General features: G+C 45.2%; 1 protein-coding gene across 1 annotated transcript; it reads left to right on the top strand.

Moving 5' to 3' along the window:
• Window positions 1-579: 579 nt before the first annotated feature.
• LOC106781219 (uncharacterized) lies at window positions 580-20,949 on the top strand. Its single transcript, XM_070266924.1, has 5 exons — window positions 580-1,910; window positions 2,667-2,884; window positions 17,987-18,162; window positions 19,211-19,265; window positions 19,786-20,949. The coding sequence occupies exons 2-5, from the start codon at window positions 2,801-2,803 to the stop codon at window positions 19,813-19,815; spliced, it is 345 nt and encodes a 114-aa protein (XP_070123025.1). The 5' UTR covers window positions 580-1,910; window positions 2,667-2,800; the 3' UTR covers window positions 19,816-20,949.
• Window positions 20,950-21,376: the final 427 nt, after the last annotated feature.

Here is a 21,376-nt window from a genome sequence, read left to right as displayed (position 1 = left end):
GCGGCTGGGCAGAGCTGCACGAGGGCCGCAGGGGCACCCCAGGCTCCGGTCACCCTGATATGCCTGCATTGTCCCTGTGGACGGCGCCACTGAGAGAACCCGCCTCCTGCGTCCCCGCCGCCTGAGGAAGAGGCGGAAGAGCGCAGGGACATAGCTGGGAGGCGCAAAGGGCGGCAGAAGCAGAAGGGATGCGGGGACCCAGAGCGGCCGGCGGCACGCGGAGCTCCTTTCCCAAGACGGAACCTTCCTCTCCCGAAAGCAGGAGGGAGGGGGACACAGGGCGGGACACCGCGTCCCCCTCCCTCCGCGTCTAAGGCGCGAGTTTGCTTTCCAGGGGACCCTCTGTCTGCGGGCCGCTGGAGGAAAAGTGGCGGGGGCTCGGCCTGATGGGACAGTCCCGCTGAGATGTGCCCTCGGGTCGCTGGAGGCCGAGTCCTGAGTGCGCGCGGCGAAGGCACCGAGCGGACGCCCGGGGAGAGCACGGCCTTTCCAGTCCCTGCGCCCGGGACCCGCGCCGCCGGGCGTCGCCCTGCCCCCGGGCCCAGTGCGCTTCCTCCGCGACGGAGGGGTCGCCCTGACTCCCGTGCTCTCTGCCGTCTCTCTGGGTTCGCACGTCGGGGAACGAGATAAAATCCATCATAGCGACAGGGAAGGGCTTTTAGGCTTCCCCGAAATCCACCTGCTCTGCCTGGATCACTAGAGTTTCCTGCTCTGCGGTAAATTATCTGGCAGGAAAGAAAAAGTTCCTTTCCTTTTCTTTGCAGTTGCCCTCTTCCCACTGCCCTGGGAGCTCTGATGATCCCCAGAACACGACTTGGGACTTGCTAGAAGTGCTTCTCCCTCCTCCTCTTGGCGCCCGCGCACCCCCCGCGTCTTCCTTGCTGTCTCCCTCACCACCCCTTTTCTCCAGCTCCCTCCATCTCCTCTCCTTCCTCCATGGTACCTCTCCTCCTCCTCCTCCCCCTCCCCCTCCCTCTCCTCCTCGTCCTCATCCCTTTCTATTCCTCGCCCGCCCTTCCTTGCTGTCTTCCTCACCACCCATTTTTCCCTCACTCTCTCCATCCTCTCCTCTCCTCCCTCTGCTCCTCTTCCCTCTCCTCCCTGATCCACCGCCCCTGCGCCCCCACCGCACACGCTGTCCAAACCAAGGTAGGAAGGGGCCACCACAGACCACCACAGGCTGAGAGGGCGATGAGGGATACACTTCTCCTTGGTGAGAGCCCTCTGGGGGTTCTTGCTGGAAGACAGAGTGAGGCGGCCCCAGCTGAGTGGCTGAGCGTCCACAGCCAGTCCTCGAGGCCTGGGGAGGACGGGCTGATCCAAGGTGACCCCGTGCCTGGGGTGACCCCTATTTAAATAGGCAGCCTCTGAGGGACATTGAAACCAGTGGGAGACCTTGTCCTCGGCCAGCCTTTCCGGTGGAAAGCCCACGGCGCCTCCTTGTGGCCTCCGCAGGGACGGCGTGCTGGGATTCGCCTCGCCCAGGATGCTGCAAGGGCTGGTCCAAAGAAAACCCATCCTAGCGCCCCATTTAGACGGAGAAGTTCCGCTTGGACAGAGGGGCTCACCAAGAGACTGTCTCCAACTGCCCTCCTGGCGCTGTTGGGAGCTTGGTCTCCAGACCGGGGTCGCTGCCGACTCCCGGGTACGGGAACCTCCGGCGGAGTCTCAGTGCCTCTGACTGCTGAATCGTCCTCCTGTGGCGCGCCAAGAGCCGCCTTGCCCAAGGGAGAGCTCCCAGTCCAAAGAGCAAAATCACACGGAATTGCCGACTTCTATCTGAGACAGACAGCCCTCCTCTACTGTGAATGGGATTCGGGATTCGAACGGAAGCTGCCAGAGCCCCTACACCTCGCGCCGTGAGCACAGCGCCACCCACGACCTGCGGCGGTGTGGTTGGGTGTACCCAGGTGACAGTGTTTTCTTCTGGGCTCTTTCCGTAGTGGCTGTATCTGCATCTCTGTCTCTGTTTCTCTCTCTCCCTCGTCACTTTCCCTCCCTCACCTTCTTTCTCCTCTTCAATTTCCGGGTTCACCCCCACTCGCGCCCACCGGCATCCCCCAGACTGAGGCCCTGCAGGGTCCTGGGTGGGAGCTCAGTGCGGTTGCAGGTGGTGCCCTCTAGATGTTTCTGCAGTCGGAACATTTCTATGATTCAGCTGCCAGCATTAAAGTTTTAAACAACGGCCACTTTGGAAAGCCTTTCCCATCCTCCTGTCCCGGAGTTCCTCTAGGACTAAAAACACGTAGTCCACAGTGAAATGCTTGGTCCCTCCCGGCACCCTGTGGCGAATGCCTTCCTTAACTGAGCATGTATTGGGTGCCAGGCCCCCCTCCACGCGAGGGTCTGCATGGTGAGCAAACTCCAGTCCCTGCCCCGTGGAGCTGTCCTCTGGAGGCCAGGAGAGGGCGACAGCGCTTTGGCGGCACAGCCCGCTGGTGTCCTTCCCACGTGTGTCTTCCCCTTCCCCGGGCCTGGGGGGAATCCAGGTGAGCGTGACAGGTGAAGTGCAGGGAAGAATGGCAAATGGATGACTTCAGCGCAAGAGGCTGTGGTCTCACCTGAAACGAGGCGGCTTCAGAGGTGGTGCTTTGACCTTTCAGGCAGCAACCTCATCCTTTGTCTCTCACTTTCTGCCCTCGCTCTCCCTTGCTCCGTGGGCGCAGGTGGGGCAGCGGCCGGATCTCAGCCCTGAATAGTCACCGAGTTCTGCTCTGCGCGGTGTTTTCTCCTGGTCCTTATCAGATGCCATTGGTCTCTCTGCAACATTTGGGGCACCGAAGCCAACTTGACCTGCCTGATGCAAACATCTGGATTCCAGGGGAACTACCAGGGCCAGTGGCTGAAGGCACAAGCATCGAATCACCAGCTCTTCAGACTCCAGGTTGGTGCAACTCAACACTAGTATTAACCACACCATTACAGGATGCCACCCACACGTAGATTTGAGGGTGTGGCATCCTTACTTTTGTTTTTTAATTAATAGACATTTTTTATTGAGGTACCTGGTTTATAATATTGCATAATTTAAGATATACATCATTCTATTTCTATTTCATTGTACACTACATCATATTCACCACCCAAAGACTACCTACCATCTTTCACCCTACACATGTGGCCTATTACTCCTTTCTCCCTCCTCCCCTCTGGTAATCATACAGTATTTGACTTTCTCTGTCTGACTTATTTTGCTTAGTATAATACCCTCAGGTTCCGTCCATGTTATCACAAATGGCAAGATTGCATCATTTTTTACAGCTGAGTAGTATTCCATTGTGTATATATATACCACATCTTTACCCATTCATCCATTGATGGGCGCTTAGGTTGTTTCCACGTCTTGGCTATTGTGAAGAATGCTGCAATGGACATAGGGGTATAAATATCTTTTTGCATTTGTGTTTTCATGTTCTTTGGATAAATACCAAGAAATGGAGTGGCTGGATCATATGGTAGTTCTATTCTCAATTGTTTTAGGAACCTCCATGCTTTTTCATGGTGGCTACACCAGTTTACATTCCCACCAGCAGTGTGTGAGGGTTCCCTTTGTTCCACGTCCTCTCCAATACTTGTTGTTTCTTGTCGTTAATTAGAGCCGTTCTGACGAGTGTGAGGTGGTATCTCATTGCAGTTTTGATTTGCATTTCCTTAATAATTAGCAATGTTGAACATCTTGTCAAGTCCTTTTGACTGTCTGTGTTTCTTCTTTAGAAAAATGTCTGTTCAGATCCTTTGCCCACTTTTTAATTGCATTGTTTGTTTTTCTGTGTTTGAGTTGTATGAGTTCTTTATATATTTTGGATAGTAACCTCATATCAGATCTAGGATTTGCAAATATCCTCTCCCAGTTAGTGGCTGGTCTGTTTGTTTTGTTGATGGTTTCCTTTGCTGTGCAGAAGTTTTTTAGTTTGGTCCCATTTGTTCATTTTTTCTTTTGTTTCCCTTGCTTGGTCAGACACGCTATTCAAAAAGATACTGCTAAGTTTGATGTCAAAGAGTGTACTGCCTAGGTTTTCTTCTAGAAGTTTTATGGCTTCAGGTCTTACATTCAAGCCTTTAATCCATTCTGTGTTAATTTTTGTGCATGGTGTAAGATAATGGTCTGCTTTCATTCTTTTGCATGTGGCTGTTCAGTTCTCCCAACACCATTTATTGAAGAGACTTTCCTTTCTCCATTTTATTTTCTTGGCTCTCTTATTGAAAATTAGCTGTCCATAGATGTGCAGGTTTATTTCTGGGAGCTCAGTTCTGTCCCATTGATCTGTGTGCTGCTTTTGTGTCAGTATCATGCTGTTTTGATTACTATATCTTTGTAGTATATTTTGAAAGCGGGGCATGGGACACCTTCAGCATCATTCTTTTTTCTCAAGATTCTTTTGGCTGTTCAGGGTTTTACATTGTTCTCTATAAATTTTGGTATTCTTTGTTCTATTTCTGTAAAAAGTGTCATTGGGACTTTGATAGGGATTGCATTGAATCTGTGGATTGCTTCAGGAAGTATGGATATTATAACTATGTTAATTCTTCCAATCCATGAGCATGGAATTTCTTTGCATTTCTTTATGTCTTCTTTGATTTCTTTGAACAATGTATTATAGTTTTCACTGTCTAGGTCTTTCACCCTTTTGGTTAAATTTATTCCTAGCTATTTTATTCTTTTTGTTGCAATTGTAAATGGGATTGTATTCTTAATTTCTCTTTCTGCTATTTCATTGTTAGTGTATAGAAACACAACTGATTTTTGTCTGTTGCTCTTTACCCTGCAGCTTTACTATATAGACGTTACTGTTTAGAACAGTTTTGTGTTGACAGATAAATTGAGCAGATAGTATAGAGTTCTCACATACCCCCTGTTTTCCCTCACACAATTTCCACTATGATGGCATCTTGCATTATTGTGGTACACTTGTTACAATTGATGAACCAATATTGATACTTTATTATTAACTAAAGCCCATAGTTTACATTAGAGTTCATTCTTTGTGTCACACAGTTCTATGGGGTTTGACAGATGCATCGTGTCATGAATCCCCCAGCACAGTGTCATACAGAATAGTCTCACTGCTCACCAGTCCCGGCGCTTCCCTTGTTCACCTCTCCTCTCCTCCTCACAAACCCACGGCAACCACAGACCTTTCCACTGTCTCTGTGATTTTGCCTTTTCTGGAATGTCCTATAGTTGGCATCATACAGTGTGTGGACTTTTCAGACTGGCTTTGTTCACTTAACACTATGTGTTTAAGGTTCCTCCACGTCATTTATGGCCTGATGGCTCGTTTCTTTTTATTGCTGAACACCATTCCATTGTACAGATGTACCTCAGCTTGTTTATCCAGTCACCTAAGGAAGGACATCTCGGTCCCTTCCACTTTTTGACAATTATGAAGAAAGCAGCTATAAGCACTCATCTGCAGATTTTTGTAGGAACATAACTTTTCATCTCATTTGGGGAAATACCAAGGACTGTGATTGTTGGATCAAATGTAAGAGTATGTTTAGTTTTGTAAGAAACTGCCAAACTGTCTTCTAAAGTGGCTGTGCCATTTTTGTGTTCCCATCACTAATGAATGAGAGTCCTATTGATCCACATCCTTGCCGACATTTGGTGTTATCAGTGCTTTGAATTTTAGTCATTGTAATGGGTATAGAGAGATATCTCACTGGCGTTTTAATTTGCAGTTCCCTAATGACAAATGATTTTATGCAACTTTCAGAGGTTTCTTTGCCATCTGTATTTCTTTTTTTGGTGAAGTGTCTTTTTAGATCTTTTGTCCATTTTTTAATTGGGAAGTTAGCTGTCTCATTGTTGAGTTTTAAGAGTTCTTTGTATATTTAGGATACCAGTCCTTCATCAGGTATGTGTTTTGCAAAGATTATCTCCCAGTCTGTGGCTTGCCTTTAATTAGCTTAACAGTGTCTTTCACAGAGCAGAAGTTTTTAATGTTAATGAAGTCCAACTTATCAATTTTTTCTTTCATGGATTGTGCTTTTAGCATTATATCAAAAAAGATCACCAAACCCAAAGTCACCTAGATATCCTTCCATGTTATCTTCTATAATTTTTGTGGTTTTTACACCTTACATTTAGGACTATAATCCACCTTGTGAAAGGAAGAAGGTCTCTGTCTGGATTCTTTTTTTTTCAATGTAGGTGTCCAGTTGCTCCAGCATCATTTGTGGAAGAGACTATCATTATACTTTCTCCATTGAATTGCTTTTGCTCCTTTGCAAACATTAATTGACTGCATTTATGTAGATCTATTTCTGATTTTGTTCCATTGACCTATTTTCTGTGTTTTCACCAGTTCCACACTGTTTGGATAACTGTAGCTTTCTAGCAGGTCTGGAAGTTGCTAGTGTCAGTCCTTTGGGGGTTTTTCTGATCTCCATCATAAGAACCTGCTCAAGCACCTGGAGATAAAACTCACAGAAGTGTGGGGACTCACCCCCAAGTCTGGGCCCCCAGGAGTTTTAAACTCTCAACTATTCCACACTCGGCATCCAGCAATTGGTCCGTTACCATTTAAGTGTCCCTAACAGTTGCTGGCTCCAGCAGCTCTGTTCCCAATGAGCTGTCATCTCTGCATTAGCCTGTCTCACTAGTGTTTGGGTGGCATCTCCTTGACGTTCTCAAAATAAAAAATATTAGCTTAGGAAACTTAGGAAGTCACCCAGTTTTTCCTAAGACTTTCTAAAAAAGACAGACCTTTGAAATGCAATGCTATCATTTGCATAATAAAAGCTCTCCCCCACAATAGGAAAATACATAGGAAGAAATGGTTGATTCTATTATTGGGAGAGGGAGGTAAATATTTCTTACAGAACTCGTTAACTCTAGGGTAGGAATGATGTCAAAGATTTTAATCATCAGAGGGGTTTGTACTGAATGGAAGGTTCCCAAATTGCCATCCAAAGGTTGCAGCAGGTCATGACACATTCCTGTGGTTGGCAACAACAAAAAACTATAAGAATGAAAGTGTGGCTTTTGCTTGAAACTAGATATATTCAAGCTAAAGAACTATAATTAGTCTGCGATTGTGTCCTTTCTATTTTGTTGTCATTGAAATATCTTTCATGTGAAATGATATTGATAATAGATGTTTGATTTTTGCTTTTTAACCTCTAGTTGGCTAATTTTGAAATTTTGTAACTTTATGTTGTTTCCCACGGAAGGAAATGAACTTGATGATAAGTTCTAAGTCTAGGATTCTGTGTTGAGCCTAGGCTCTCCCTGAGAAAACTGAAGTTCTCATCTCCTTTGGGCAAAGAATGTGGACAGAGGACACCGCTGGGCTTTCCTCATAAAGGACTCAGCAGCAATCCTCAGAGAGTTTGAAAAACAAGCCCAGGATCCCCACATAGCAGTGAATTTTTCATTCCAGGCAGTCGAGGAAGAAGGGAGGAGTAAGAGAAAGCTCCTATACCCCTGTGGAAGGAGAATTCAGGGGCTGTGATCAAGTCGATGATTAAGTCTCCCATCCCTTTCTCTTTGGGGTTTAATGCTCGAAGGGGAATAAAAAGTGATCATTAGGACAATGACTTTCTGCATCTCGGTTTTATCTTTTCAATGACAATGACCAGATTGTGTTCTCTGCTATTTTTCTTCCTAGCCAGGAGAGGGGTCAGTGCCCATGAGTCACTTTCTTAGGAGCAGCAATTCCTTTCTGTTAGTGGTTCAATGGAGAAGAGGTAACAGAGCTGTGCTAAGATATTCCCAGCAGCAGGGTCTGCCCTGGGTCGCAGTGGATGTCTCTGAGCTGCAGAAACCCTTCAGCATGGTGCGGGCTTCAGACCTGGGGAGATCATTTCTGAGCCTCTGGTAGAGTCTTTTACTGTTACTCCTTTAAGTGGTCTCTCCTCTCACACCCAGTCATGTGACATCCTCTTCTTCCCAGCCTGACTGTCCAAGGATAGGACCCTCCGAGGAAATGAGGGTGTGGAGAGGAAATACGTGGAAAAAGCAAGAGGGCGCCAAACCACCTAGCAGGAAAGTACAGAGAAGTGGGGAAAATAACTGTTTTCCATCACAGGGGTGCTGGGACAATTTGAAATCAAACTAGGAAAGAAAATTAAACAACTCTTCGCTCATAATAAATACAAAACTTAATTACAGGTGGATTGGAGATTTATATGTGAAACATAAAACAATAGTGCTTCTAGAATATTACATAGCTGAATATCTTTATGACCTAAGAATAAGGAAAGCTTCAATAAGACACGAAAGGAAAAAGAAACAATAAGTTGCAATTCATTATAATTAAGAACCTCTGTTCATCAAAGATACATAAAGAGAGTGAAAGAGCAAGCCACAGAGTGGGAAAAGATTTTGTAACACATAGCAAAAGGCTTGTCTCCAGAACATATAAAGAACTCCTAGAAATCCCACACGGCATTATCATTGTTCTGTGCGGTCGAGTTGGTTGTCAAAGGAAACAGTCTCAGAAGACCTGGGTCTTTAACTGTGGAGTCTGACAGGCTGGCTCCCTATAACGTCTGTCAGCGTGCTTCGCGGCACCTTCATCTTGGTTATTCCAGGTCTGCGCCACTGCCCTCCTCAGAATCTTTCAGTGTTTGCAGGTTGTCGTCTAGATCTCACACATTACTTGTTAAATTCATCTCCAAATATTTCATCTTTTATTGTTATTGTAAATGGAATCTTTTCTTCCATTCTGTTTTCTAGCTTGTTATTCACGTATATAAGAACGTTATTGATTTCTGTATGTGCTGCGTCTCATGGCCCACTGTGATGGGTTTGCTCTTGGTGCTAAAGGGGCAGGAACAGATGTACAAGGATGGAAGGGTTTCTCCTCTAAAATTGCAAGAAAGTGGAACCAGAAGCCAAAGTCCACTGCAAGCCTACGGTATAAAGGAGAACAAAGGCATCTGATAATTCAAGTGGCCCCAGCCAGGCCAGGCCTGCAGAGAAGGAAAGGACAGAATTGCCCATGATAATGCTCAGTGTGCTGCTTAGTGAATTGTTCAGCCGAGTGGAGACCAAAATATCTAAGGGACTTGTTATCAGTTGAATCTAGCCCCAAAAGATGTTGAACTGCCAACCCCAGTACCTCAGAATATGACCTTATTTGGAAATAGGGTCTCTGGCGAGGAGAAGTTCAGACGATGTCATTAGGGTGGGCCCTAATCCAGTGTAACTGGTCTCCTTATGAAAAGGGGAAATTTGGGCCCAGAGACAGACCGTCATGTGAGGATGAAGGCAGAGGTCAGGTGCTGCATCGACAAGCGAAGGAACGCCAAAGATTGCCAGTGAACAACGAGAAGCTGGGGGCGAGCCGAGGACAGACTCCCCCTCACACCCCTCAGAAGTCAGCCCTTCTGACACCTGGATCTCGGATTTCCAGCCTCCAGGACTGTGGCATCAATTTCTGTTGTTTAAGCCACCCACTGTGTGGGATTTTGTTACAGCAGCTCCAGCAAACTAGTACAAGATCCTAAGTGGAAAATAGAAATTCTACGACAGTGGTTCTCAGTTGTGGTCCCCACACCAGCAGCATTAGAATCACCCAGGAACTTGCTGGAAGTGCACACTCCTGGGTCCCTCTCTATATCTGCTGAATCGGGAACTCTGGGAGTGGGCTCCAGCAATGTGTTTTAATAGGCCTTCCAGATTATTCTGATGCACGGTACAGCTTGAGAGCCACTGGTCTGAAGAAATTCCCTATTCTTGGGCAGCTGGAAGGACTCTGAAAAATGGGAATCCGAAACTGTTGAACCAGACATAGCTTTATTCACAGTGGGCTTCTTTCTGAACGTTTTTCATTCTGGTATACTACACATGACATAAAATTGACCATCTTAACCATTTTTAAGTGTACCATTCAGTGGTATTAAGTAAGTTCTTACTGTTATGCAACCGTCACCATCATCCATCTCTGTAACTCTTTTCATCTTGCAACACTGAAACTCTATACCTATTAAACAATAAATCTCCATTCTCCCCCGCCCCAGGCCCCGGCAACCACCATTCTACTTTCTACCTCTATGATTTCATTACTCTAAGTACCTCATATTAGTGGAATTATACGGTATTTGTCTATTTGTGACTGGCTTACTTCACTTAGCGTAACGTCCTCAAGGTTCATCCATGTTCTAGCATATGTCAGCGTTTCCTTGCTTTTTAAGGCTGAGAAATATTCCATTGTATGTATATACCATATTTTGCTTATCCATTTATTAATGGACATTGGGTTGCATCCACTTTTTAGCTATTGTGAATAATGCTGCTATGAACATAGGTATACAAGTATACCTCTTCAAGACATGCTTTGAAATCTTTTGGGTATATACCCCCAAAGTGGAATTTCTGGGTCATATGGTCATTCTACTTTTAATTTTTTGAGGAACTGCCTTACTGTTTCCCACAGGAGCTGTGCCATTTTACATTCCTACCAACAGTGCATGTGTTTTTCTCCACATCCTCTTCAACACTTGCTTTTTGTATGTTTTAATCATGACCATCCAAATGGATGTGAAGTGGTACCTGCGTGTATCTAGTGATTAGTGGTGTAGAACATCTTTTTTTTTTTTTTAAAGACATTTTTTTCTTTTTTGTTTAAAGATTTTATTTTTTCCTTTTTCTCCCCAACGCCCCCCGGTACATAGTTGTGTATTCTTCGTTGTGGGTTCTTCTAGTTGTGGCATGTGGGACGCTGCCTCAGCGTGGTCTGATGAGCAGTGCCATGTCCGCGCCCAGAATTCGAACCAACGAAACACGGGGCCGCCTGCAGCGGAGCGCGCGAACTTAACCACTCGGCCACGGGGCCAGCCCTGGGAATCACACTATTTTGATTATCATAGCTTTGTAGTATGTTTTGAAATCAGGAAGTGTGAGTCCTCCTGTTTTCTTCTTTTTCAGGATTCTTTTGGCTCATCAGGGTCCTTTGAGATTCCATATGAATTCGGGATGGGTTTTCTATTTCTGAAAAAAATATCATTGGGATTTTGGTAGGGAATGCATGAAATCTGCAGATCACCTTGGGCGGTATTGACGTCTTAACAATATTAAGTCTTCCGATCCGTGAGCATAAGATGTCCTTCTATTTCTTTATGTCTTCCTCAATTTCTTTCAGAAATGTTTTATAGTTTTCAATGTACAAGTCTTTCACCTCCTTGGCTAAGTTAATTCCTAAGTATTCTATTCTTTTTGACGCTATTGTAAATGGAATTGTTTTCTTAATTTCCTTTTCAAGCTGTTCATTGTCAGTGTATAGAAATGCAACTGATTTTCCTGTGTTGACTCCATATCCCACTTCCTTGCAGAAATCATTTATTAGTTCTGACAATATTTTTGTGGAGTCTTTAAGGTTTTCTACATCTAAGATCATGTCATCTTAGATGTCGAAAATTTTAGAAATTTTACTTCTTCCTTTCCAATTTGAGTGCCTTTTATTTCTTTTTCTTGCCAAATTTCTCTGGCTAGAACTTCTTGTACTATGTTGAACAGAAGTAGAAATGCATCCTTGCCTTGTTTCTTATCTCGGAGGAAAAGCTTTCAGTTTCACCACTGAGTATGATGCTCACTGTGGGTTTTTCATATATGACTTTCATTATGTTGAAAGAGTTTCTTTCTATTCCTGTTTTGTTTTTGTCATGAAAGGGTGTTGATTTTTGTCAAATGCTTTTCCTGCATTGCTGGAGATGATCATGTGGTTTTTATCCTTCATTCTGTTAATGTGGTGATTACATTGATCGATTGTTGTATGTTGAGCCATCTTTGCATTCCAGGAAGAAATCCCCCTTAGACATGGTGTATAATCCTGTTAATGTACTGATGAATTCGATTGCTAATATTCTGCTAACATTCTGGGGCTTTTTGCATCAATGTTCATAGGGATATTGGTCTGTAAGTTTTCTTTTCTAGTAGCATCTTTGTCTGACGTTGGTATCAGGATGCTGCTGACCTCATTGATTGAGTGTTTCCTCTTCTGCAATCTGTTGATAAGTTTGAAAAGGATTTATGTTATTTCTTCTTTAAATGTTTGGTAGAATTCACTAGTGAAGCCATGAGATCCAGGGCTTTTCTTTGTCAGGAGATTGTGATTATTGATTCAATCTCCTTACTAGTTATAGTAAGACCTATAGTTATAGGTCTATTCAGATTTTCTATTTCTTGGTGATTTAGTTTTGGCAGGTTTTGTTTGTCTAGGAATTTGTCCATTTTATCTCAGTTATCCAACTTGCTAGCATATAATTTTTTGTAGTTCACTCTTATACCCTTTTGATTTCTGTGGAATCAGTAGTAATTCCCCTCATTTCATTTCTGATTTTAGTAATTTGAGTCTTTTCTCTTTTTTCCTTAGTCCACCTAGCTAAAAGATTGACAATTTTGTTGACCTTTTCAAAGAAACAACCTTTGGTTTCCTTGGCTTTCTCTATTCTTTTTCTATTCTCTATTTCATCTATCTCTGCTCTAATCTTTATTTCCTCCCTTCTGCTAGAGTTTGGTTGAGTTTATTCATCTTCTAGTTCCTTAAGTTGTAAAGGTGGATTATTGATTTGAGACCTTTCTTCATTTTCAATGTAAACATTTTCAGCTATAAATTTCCCCCTTAGTGCTGCCCTTGCTGTGTCCCACAGGTTTTGGTATGTTGTGGTTTAGTTTTCATTTGTCTCTATGTATTTTTAATTTCCCTGGTGATTTATTCTTGATCAATTGTTTGCTTAAGAGTGTGTTGTTCAATTTCCACACATTTAAAAATTTTCCACTTTTCCTTCTGTTGTCAACTTCTAACTTCACCCAGTTGTTGTAGGAGAAGATACTTTCCATGACATCTATCTTTTAAATCTATTGAGACTTAATTTGTGGCCTAACCTATGGCTTTCCTAGAAAATGACCCATGTGCACTTGAGAAGAATGTGGATTCTGTTTTTGTTGGGTAGAGTACTCTGTATCTCTCTGTTCAGTAAAGTTCTTTTATTGTGTTTTGAAGTCCTCTATTTCCTTATTTCTCTTCTCTCTGTTTGTTCTGTGCATTATTGAGAGTAGACTAGTAGACTATGAGAGCAGACTAGTAGAGTATCATTGAATAATAGTTTCCAAATATTACTGTAGAACTATTTCTCCTTTCAATTATGTGAATCTTGGCTTCATATATGTTTAATGGGCTGTTATTAGTTGCATAAATGTTTATAATTGTTATATATTCTTGCTGTATTGAATCATTTATTAATATAGAATGTCCTTTGTCTCTTGGAATTTTTTTATTTAAAGTCTATTTTGTCTGATATTATTAGAACCAATCCTGCTCTCTTTTGGTTACTATTGGTATGGAATATTGTTTTCCCTTCTTTCACTTTTAACTTATCTGTGTCCTTGGATCTAAAGTGAGTCTCTCATAGAGAGCAAACAGTTGGAACATGTTTTTTTAATCCATTCTGCCAATTGGAGAATTTAATCGATTTATATTTAAAATAATTGCTGATAAGGAAGGACTCACTTTGTTTTCCATAAGCCTTACAGCTTTTTTGTCCCTCATTTTCTTCATTACTGTCTTCTTTTGTATTTAGTTGATTTTTTGGTAGTGAAAATTTAAATTCCTTGCCTATTTCCTCTTGTGCATATTCTATGGCTATTTTCTTTGTGGTTCCCATGGAGATTATATTTAACATCCTAAAGTTATAACACTGTATTTGAATTTATACCAGCTTAACTTCAATATCATACAATAACTCTGCTCCTTTAGAGCTCTGTCCCCATCCATTCAGTTGTTGATGTCACAGAATTACATCTTTATACCTTATGTGTCCAAACACATAAACTACTAATTTTGGAATGCAGTATTCTCTTAAATAGAAAACAAAATGTATTGTCAGTGTTTGAATAATTTACATATATATATGTGTCTCCCCCACCATCCCCCTCACTTCACCCTCCCTCCCGCTGCACTCTTTGAGTCGGGGAACGTGTCTTAGTTTTCTTTACATCTGTTGCCGAGTTTACCACAATGCAGTGATTCTTCAGCAAAAGTGCCTGAAAACTTCTTTTTAATGAGTGTGTGCAATAGAATTGAAGTAGACTTTTTTAAACCCTTGAGAATGCAGTATAATAAAAGCTAACAGGTATTAAGCAGTTAGTATAAGTCAGGCATTCTTTTAAGGGCTCTATATGATATTTCATCTAATTTTTATGGAAACCACATGTGAGGACTTTACTATTATTATCTGTATTTTAGTATTATCTTTATTATCTGTATTCAGTAAAAGGAACTGAGACTCTGATATATGAATAGCTTTCCAAGGGTCAGGTGATTTTAGGGAGCCATAATGTGGACTAATTTCATCTAAGTCCAGAGCTTAGATCTTTAACCACTTCACTCCACAGGTGTGAGGCACAATGAAAACAATGACAGCTGAAAACTTTCCCAGTTGAGAGATCTCTGTGGTCACTCCAGGGTAGAAGGGAGAACAATGAAGGGAAAGTCACCTTCTCAGAAAGGTCCTTCCTGACATTCTTTTCTGGAGTTTGGGCTGCTCCTCCAGATGTCCTCATCTGAGCGCTTATCACCTTGCACCAAAATAGCCTGTGGATTCCACCACTGGCAGCTGTAGAATGGGGCTCATGGGTCTCCTCTATCACTGGACCCCCAGCCCTTAGCCTAAAACCTAGTACACATTCCATAAATATTGTTGGAATGAACGCATCAAAGAATACGTGAAAAAGAAGAAATGCTCCCTCATCTGTCCCATCACTGGTCTGTGCACTCCCACACAGGAGGTGGGTCACATACAGGGGAACACCAACCAGAGCTGTAAACTTATTCAGGTTCCCTGACATCTTCTCCATTTGGAGGAAGGGCAGCTGAGTGCAATGAGGGGCAGAGATGTCTGTGTTTGGGGATAGAGAATGCAGACAAAAGGAAAAAATAGAGGAAGAAAGGTGGTAGAGAGCTATTAACAATTTCTGACCTAGGGCCACATCAATCAAGTTTAAACCAAGATAAATCTCCCAGATATTTTCACAGCAAACTTGCTCCCCTTCCTCATCCCCTTCTTCCCATTTCTGTCCTTCTTCTTTTTTTGTCTTTCTTTTTTTTTATAATTATATTAACATTTATTGAATGCATTACAGTTTATGGTTTTTTTATAGAGTTATTGATAGGTTACAATCTTGTGAAATTTCAATTGTACATTAATGTTTGTCAGTCATGTTGTAGGTGCACCACTTCACCCTTTGTGCCCACCCCCCACCCCACCTTTCCCCTGGTATCCACTAAACTGTTCTTGGTCCATAGTTTTAAATTCCTCATATGAGTGGAGTCATACACAGATTATCTTTCTCTCGCTGGCTTATTTCACTTAACATGATTCTCTCAAGGTCCATCCATGTTATTGCAAATGGAATGATTTTGTTCTGGTTTGCAGCTGAGTAGTATTCCATGGTATATATGTACCACATCTTCTTTATCCATTCGTCTGTTGATGGGCACTTCGGTGGCTTCCACGTCTTGGCGATTGTGAACAGTGCTGCAATAAACATTGGGGTGCACAGGACTTTTGGGATTGCTGACTTCAGGCTCTTTGGATAAATACCCAGTAGTGGGATGGCTGGATCGTATGGTAGTTCTATTTTTAGTTTTTTGAGGAATCTCCATACTGTTTTCCATAGTGGCTGCACCAGTTTGCATTCCCACCAGCAGTGTATGGTGGGAATTTTTTTTTTTTCTCCGCAACCTCTCCAACATGAGTTGCTATTAGTTTTAGATATTTTTGTCATTCTAACGGGTGTAAGGTGATATCTTAGTGTAGTTTTGATTTGCATTTCCCTGATGATCAGCGATGATGAGCATCTTTTCATGTGCCTATTGGCCATCAGTATATCTTCTTTGGAGAACTGTCTGTTCATGTCTGCAGCCCATTTTTTGATTGGGTTGTTTGATGTTTTGTGGTTGAGTTGCGAGAGTTCTTTATATATTAAGGATATTAAGCCTTTGTCAGATATATGACTTGCAAATATTTTTTCCCAGTTAGTGGGTTGTTTTTTTGTTTCAATCCTGTTTTCATTTGCCTTGAAGAAGCTCTTTAATCTGATGAAGTCCCATTTGTTTATTCTTTCTATTGTTTCCCTTCTCTGAGAAGGCATGGTGTCCGAAAAGATCCTTTTAATACTGATGTCAAAGAGTGTACTGCCTACGTTTTCTTCCAGAAGCCTTATGGTTTCAGGTCTCACCTTTAGGTCTTTAATCCATTTTGAGTTTATTTTGGTGAATGGTGAAAAAGAATGGTCAATTTCCATTCTTTTCCATGTGGCTTTCCAGTTTTCCCAGCACCATTTGTTGAAAAGACTTTCTTTTGTACATTGTATGCGCTCAGCTCCTTTGTCAAAGATTAGCTGTCCATAGATGTGTGGTTGTATTTCTGGGCTTTCAATTTTGTTCCATTGATCTGTGCACCTGTTTTTGTACCAGTACCATGCCTTGGCCTTCTCCCGGCCAACAGGGTGGCCCGTGTTACTGAGGAGCAGGGGGCGACGATGCCTCTGGATGCCAGTGTTTGTAGAGTGCAGCCGGCCTTCTCCCCTCAGGCGATGAATTCGACTCGAGCCTCCACAACTAGTGTCCCTGCGCAGAGAAGGCTGAGTAGCGCGGCACTTGTGCGAGCAGGCAGTTAGTCTGGTGCCCCAGAAGGTGTGAGCCCCATGCCTCTTTGGCTGGTTTCCCAGACTCGGGAGAGCATCCTGGGCTGAGGGCCTCCCGATCGGGGAGACGTGGCCCGCTGGCTCAGGAAAGCCAGGCCGGCGCTTTCACGAGACACCGCCTGAGGTCTCCTGGCAGATTGCTCTTCCCGTTTGCCATTGTCACACTGAGGATGTGGAGGTCCCTGGGCTGGGACTGGACACTGGATTCCCAAGGGTCGAGTGGGGATCTGCTTAGTGTGACTGGCCCTGTGCGAATTTCTTTCAAGGCTAACACACCGATCCGGAGGACGAGGGGGGCCAAGACTGCGTGTATTGCAGGTAACTCGGAGGAATCCCGGGACTCCATTGGAAGGGGCCATCTGGGCATCTCCGATCTAGGGAATTCAGCGAGTGCTGACTATCCCCGTTTCCCCCATGCACGCAACCACCAAGTGTCCCTTTCCCAGAGTGCTCTGTGTTTCTCACCGTGGTCCTCAGATGGGCCAATTCTGTGATCTCTCTCCAGTGTGGTCACGTGCAGTCAGTTGCCGGAGGTGTGCTCATCTGTCAGAGGATGGCGTGCACTCTCCCGTTCTCTCTTTGTTCTGTCACCCAGCGGAGGACGCATGTCTGCCTCTGCCCGGTTGCCGTTCCCAAGGTGGCGGCTATTTCCCAGCCAGGACAGTCATTCGTGACCAAAGTCCGCATCATGCCCCAGTAGGGAGAGAAGCAGACCTTGCAGCTTCCAGATTTCTAGGAGTCGACAGTGGTGCCAGAGCCAGGCAGGGTTCACTTGGCAGCTGTCTGTGCATTTCCACCAACTGGATGCAAGAGTGTTGATGCCGCCTTTAGGGTCCTCTGAGTGTGTGGGTGTGTGATGCCTCTTGTGGAGTGGAGGCACTCGTTCTCCTTGCTCAAGAGCTCATTTTCTGCTCGGTGCTCTGAGCAAGCTCTGCTCGCTCTCTCCTCCTCTGTCTCTGTCTGTCTGTCTGTCTCTCTCCCTTTCTATCTCTGTGTCTTTCTCTGTCTGTCTCTCTGTCTGTCTCTGTCTCTCTCTTTCTCTCCTTGGCTCCACTGGATAGCTTGCTCTCTCGCGCTCTCTGACTCTCTCCCTGCGCACCCCACCCCCCGGCCCTCTCTGTCTCTGTCTCTGTCTTTTTCCAGCTCTCTCTCCTGTTCCCACTTCAACTGCGCCCTGGCCCCAGCCAGAGGAGGATTGTGTGATCTCCCTGGCTGAGCCCTACCCATTGCTCTTCTGTGAGCAGACCCTTCCACCTTCCAGGGAAAGCAGCTCTAGGAATGTGTGTTTCCCAAAGCTGCTTGTTTCCACTTGTGCTCTCCCTCCCCCCACAGGCTCAGCAGGGATGTGCCGCCCACGGTCGAGCTTCCGCTCCTGAGAGCGTGCCTGAAGGACTACTTCTGGACATGTGCCATGGATGTCGGCCAGTCCGCGTCCTGCTGGACTCAGTCGAGCAGTGCCATCTTCTGCTTCCAGGGCCTGGCCGTCTCCTCCCTGGCAGACACCCCCAGTGAGTATTGCCGCTGTGCAGGTGATAAGGCTCCAGCTGGACTCCCTGGGCGGTCCGTGTCCTTGGCATGCCAGCCCTCGGGCTGTGCAGACACATTGAAGGGAATCAGGCTGGAGGACAGAGTTGGAAGCACAGACGGGAGACCCTTGAGGGAGCTGCGCTCCCTTCCTTCTTGTCAGGATATGCCCAGGTGCCCCTGGCCCCAGTGACACATCACGGGACCCAAACCCGGCGGGGCAAACTCAGCTCCCCTGTGCTGTAGCGCCAGGGCAGGTGTCTGTCAAACATCCCCACTGGCGTGAAATGTCTCCTCGCACGTTCAGTGCTCTAACTTTCACGCCTGAGGCATGTCCCTCCAGATTCTGGGCCCACCCCGTCCGCCTGGCCTCCTTGTGGACATCTGCCTCCGAGATGCCTCCTGGGCTTCACTCTTCTGGGCCCCACTCTCCGGCTCCGTCACGTTGGCCTCTCTTCCAACTCGGAAGCAGTCCTCGGAAGAACGCCCCTAGCCACCTGTCCCGTTTCCCGTGCTCCCGGGTTTCCCGCATGCGAGCCTAGGCCTTGGCCTTCTCCCAGCCCACAGGGTGGCCAGTGTTTCTGCGGAGCAGGGGCGACGATGCCTCTGGATGCCAGGGTTTGTAGAGTGCAGCCGGCCTTCTCCCCTCAGGCGATGAGTTTGACTCGAGCCTCCACAACTAGTGTCCCTGCGCAGAGAAGGCTGAGTAGTGCAGCACTTGTGGGAGCAGTCTCTTAGGCTGGGGCCCCAGACAGTGTGAGCCCCACGCCTCTTTGGCTGTTTTCCCAGACTCGGGAGGGCATCCTGGGCTGAGGGCCTCCCCGATCGGGGAGACGCGGCCCGCTGGCTCAGCAAAGCCAGGCCGGCACTTTCACGAGACACCGCCTGAGGTCTCCTGGCAGATTGCTCTTCCCGTCTGCCGTTGTCACACTGAGGATGTGGAGGTCCCTGGGCTGGGACTGGACACTGGATTCCCAAGGGTCGAGTGGGGATCTGCTTAGTGTGACTGGCCCCGTGCGAATTTCTTTCCAGGCCAACACACCGATCCGGAGGACGACGGGGGCGTCCAAGACGGCCTGTGTTGCAGGTAATTCGGAAGAATCCCGGGACTCCGTTGGAAGGGGCCATCTGGGCATCTCCAATCGAGGGAATTCAGCGAGCGCTGACTATCCCCGTTTCCCCCATGCACGCAACCGCCAAGTGTCCCTTTCCCAGAGTGCTCTGTGTTTCTCACCGTGGTCCTCAGATGGGCCAATTCCGTGATCTCTCTCCAGCGTGGTCACGGGCAGTCAGATGCCGGAGGTGTGCTCATCTGTCAGCGGATGGCGTGCACTCTCCCGTTCTCTCTTTGTTCTGTCACCCAGCGGAGGACGCATGTCTGCCTCTGCCCGGTTGCTGTTCCCACGGTGGCGGCTATTTCCTGGCCAAGACAGACATTTGTGACCAAAGTCCGCATCAGGCCCCAGTAGGGAGAGAAGCAGACCTTGCAGCTTCCAGATTTCTAGGAGTCGACAGTGGTTCCAGAGCCAGGCAGGGTTCACTTGGCAGCTGTCTGTCCATTTTCACATTTCGTTTTTATTTTCTCTTTCTGTCTCTCGGATACCAAGATCTCTGGAACTAAGAAAAGATATTACTGATTTGAAAGAATCCACATCACAAAAAGTACCATTTTCACTTATGAAAAAAATGTAAAACAGCAAATCAATTTACAACCCAAAAAGAACAGTGAAGGGATCCTATGCTGAAGATCAACATCGCAACCACAAAGCACTCTCTAAAGTTTTTACTGCAAAGGCTGGTTTGACGGGAAAAATCCCAGCCCTTCAGCTTCCAATCGTGCTGAGTCACTGAGGAGACCCACACATGGTTATGAGACACCTTAACCCTTGCTGCTCTCAGTTCCCATCCTTAACATCAGCAGAATCAGGAGCAACTGGCAGAAGACAACATGACAGACCGGGCGTTCTGTGCCACCCGCTGGGCTGTGCGAGGAGCAGACAGCACTAACTATGCAGTGCTCTTGCTGACAACGTTTAGCCTGAATTCAGTCATGAGGTAGTCCTGAGACAAGTGCAGAATTTAGACCACTGCACAAGACAACTGGCCTCACCTCTACTAACAAGGCAACATCACCACAAATGAGATAGCAAAAAGGAGAAGAGACTTTTGGGGTGCTAAATGACTAAAAAGATTTCTTTAGTCCTTTGGATCCAAAAACCTCTCCTCACCTTTTGTTGTTTTTGGTAGCGGTGACATTGCCTTGTTTGTAGAGATCAGGTCAGTTGTCTGGTTCAATGGTCTACATTGTGCACTGGTCTGACCACTTCCTCATGACTAAGCTCAGGCCGACCCTCTTGCCAAGACCCCTACGTAGTTAGTGCTGGGTGCTTCCTAGTGGAGCCCACCTGGAGACCAAGAATGTCCGGTGTGTCCACCTCTGTGACTGCCGTACTAGCATGGGTCACGTTGTCATGGAGGGGCCTACGAGATCTGTTCATTGTAAGGGCACATTTTTTCCTTTCTACAATTAATAAGTAATTTAGTGAGTGGTACTTTGAGAGTGTGTGAACATCCTCTTTTCTAAAGATCTTTCTCTAAAAATTTTACCATCCATTAATGACCCCTCCTGTGTGTCAATTATCATAATCGTATTTGTACATTGAAAATTTTCTAATTTGTTCTTTCCTATAAACTTGTATTTGCTGGCATTGTGCCCTGAAAAAGCACATTACCTCCCCCTTCCATAGCATTAAACTTTTGTTTTGACTATCTCTGTGGACTCGTGTATTTTTTAAATTCAGTGTTATAAATCATTATCGTCATGAATCGTTGGGTGAATACAAATAAAAATTAATATAAATATTCTTTCCCTTCTTCATATTTATATCCTAAACTCACCCATATCTTTTGGCCCATATTAACCATGCACAGTACATTGTATTTACTATATTTCTTTCTCTACCTTTTTTTTCTAGAGAACATGTGATTTCTCGATTCATTGTAACGTTTTTATACAGAATATAGACTATCTTAATTGATTTGCATTGAGAAAATGGTTCCCATTGTACAAGCAACTCAAAAATAAATCATCACTCTGCAAACTAGCTTTTCGCCACTGAGGAAGTTCTGGCTAGGACCTCAGAGATTTTTTAATAAGCTTGATACATAATTACTCAATGTATGACATTGGTATTAAGG

Source organism: Equus caballus, chromosome 5 (genome assembly GCF_041296265.1).
Source record: "Equus caballus isolate H_3958 breed thoroughbred chromosome 5, TB-T2T, whole genome shotgun sequence".
NCBI lineage: Eukaryota > Metazoa > Chordata > Mammalia > Perissodactyla > Equidae > Equus > Equus caballus.
This window is presented reverse-complemented; position numbering and strand designations above follow the sequence as displayed.

Coding starts and splice junctions, on each gene's coding strand:
- LOC106781219 (XM_070266924.1), top strand. CDS start 2,801: ATGCAAACATCTGGATTCCAGGGGAACTACCAGGGCCAGTGGCTGAAG. Junction 18,163..19,210: donor CTCCCTGGCAGACACCCCCA/GTGAGTATTGCC, acceptor ATTTCTTTCCAG/GCCAACACACCGATCCGGAG. Junction 19,266..19,785: donor CAAGACGGCCTGTGTTGCAG/GTAATTCGGAAG, acceptor TCGGATACCAAG/ATCTCTGGAACTAAGAAAAG.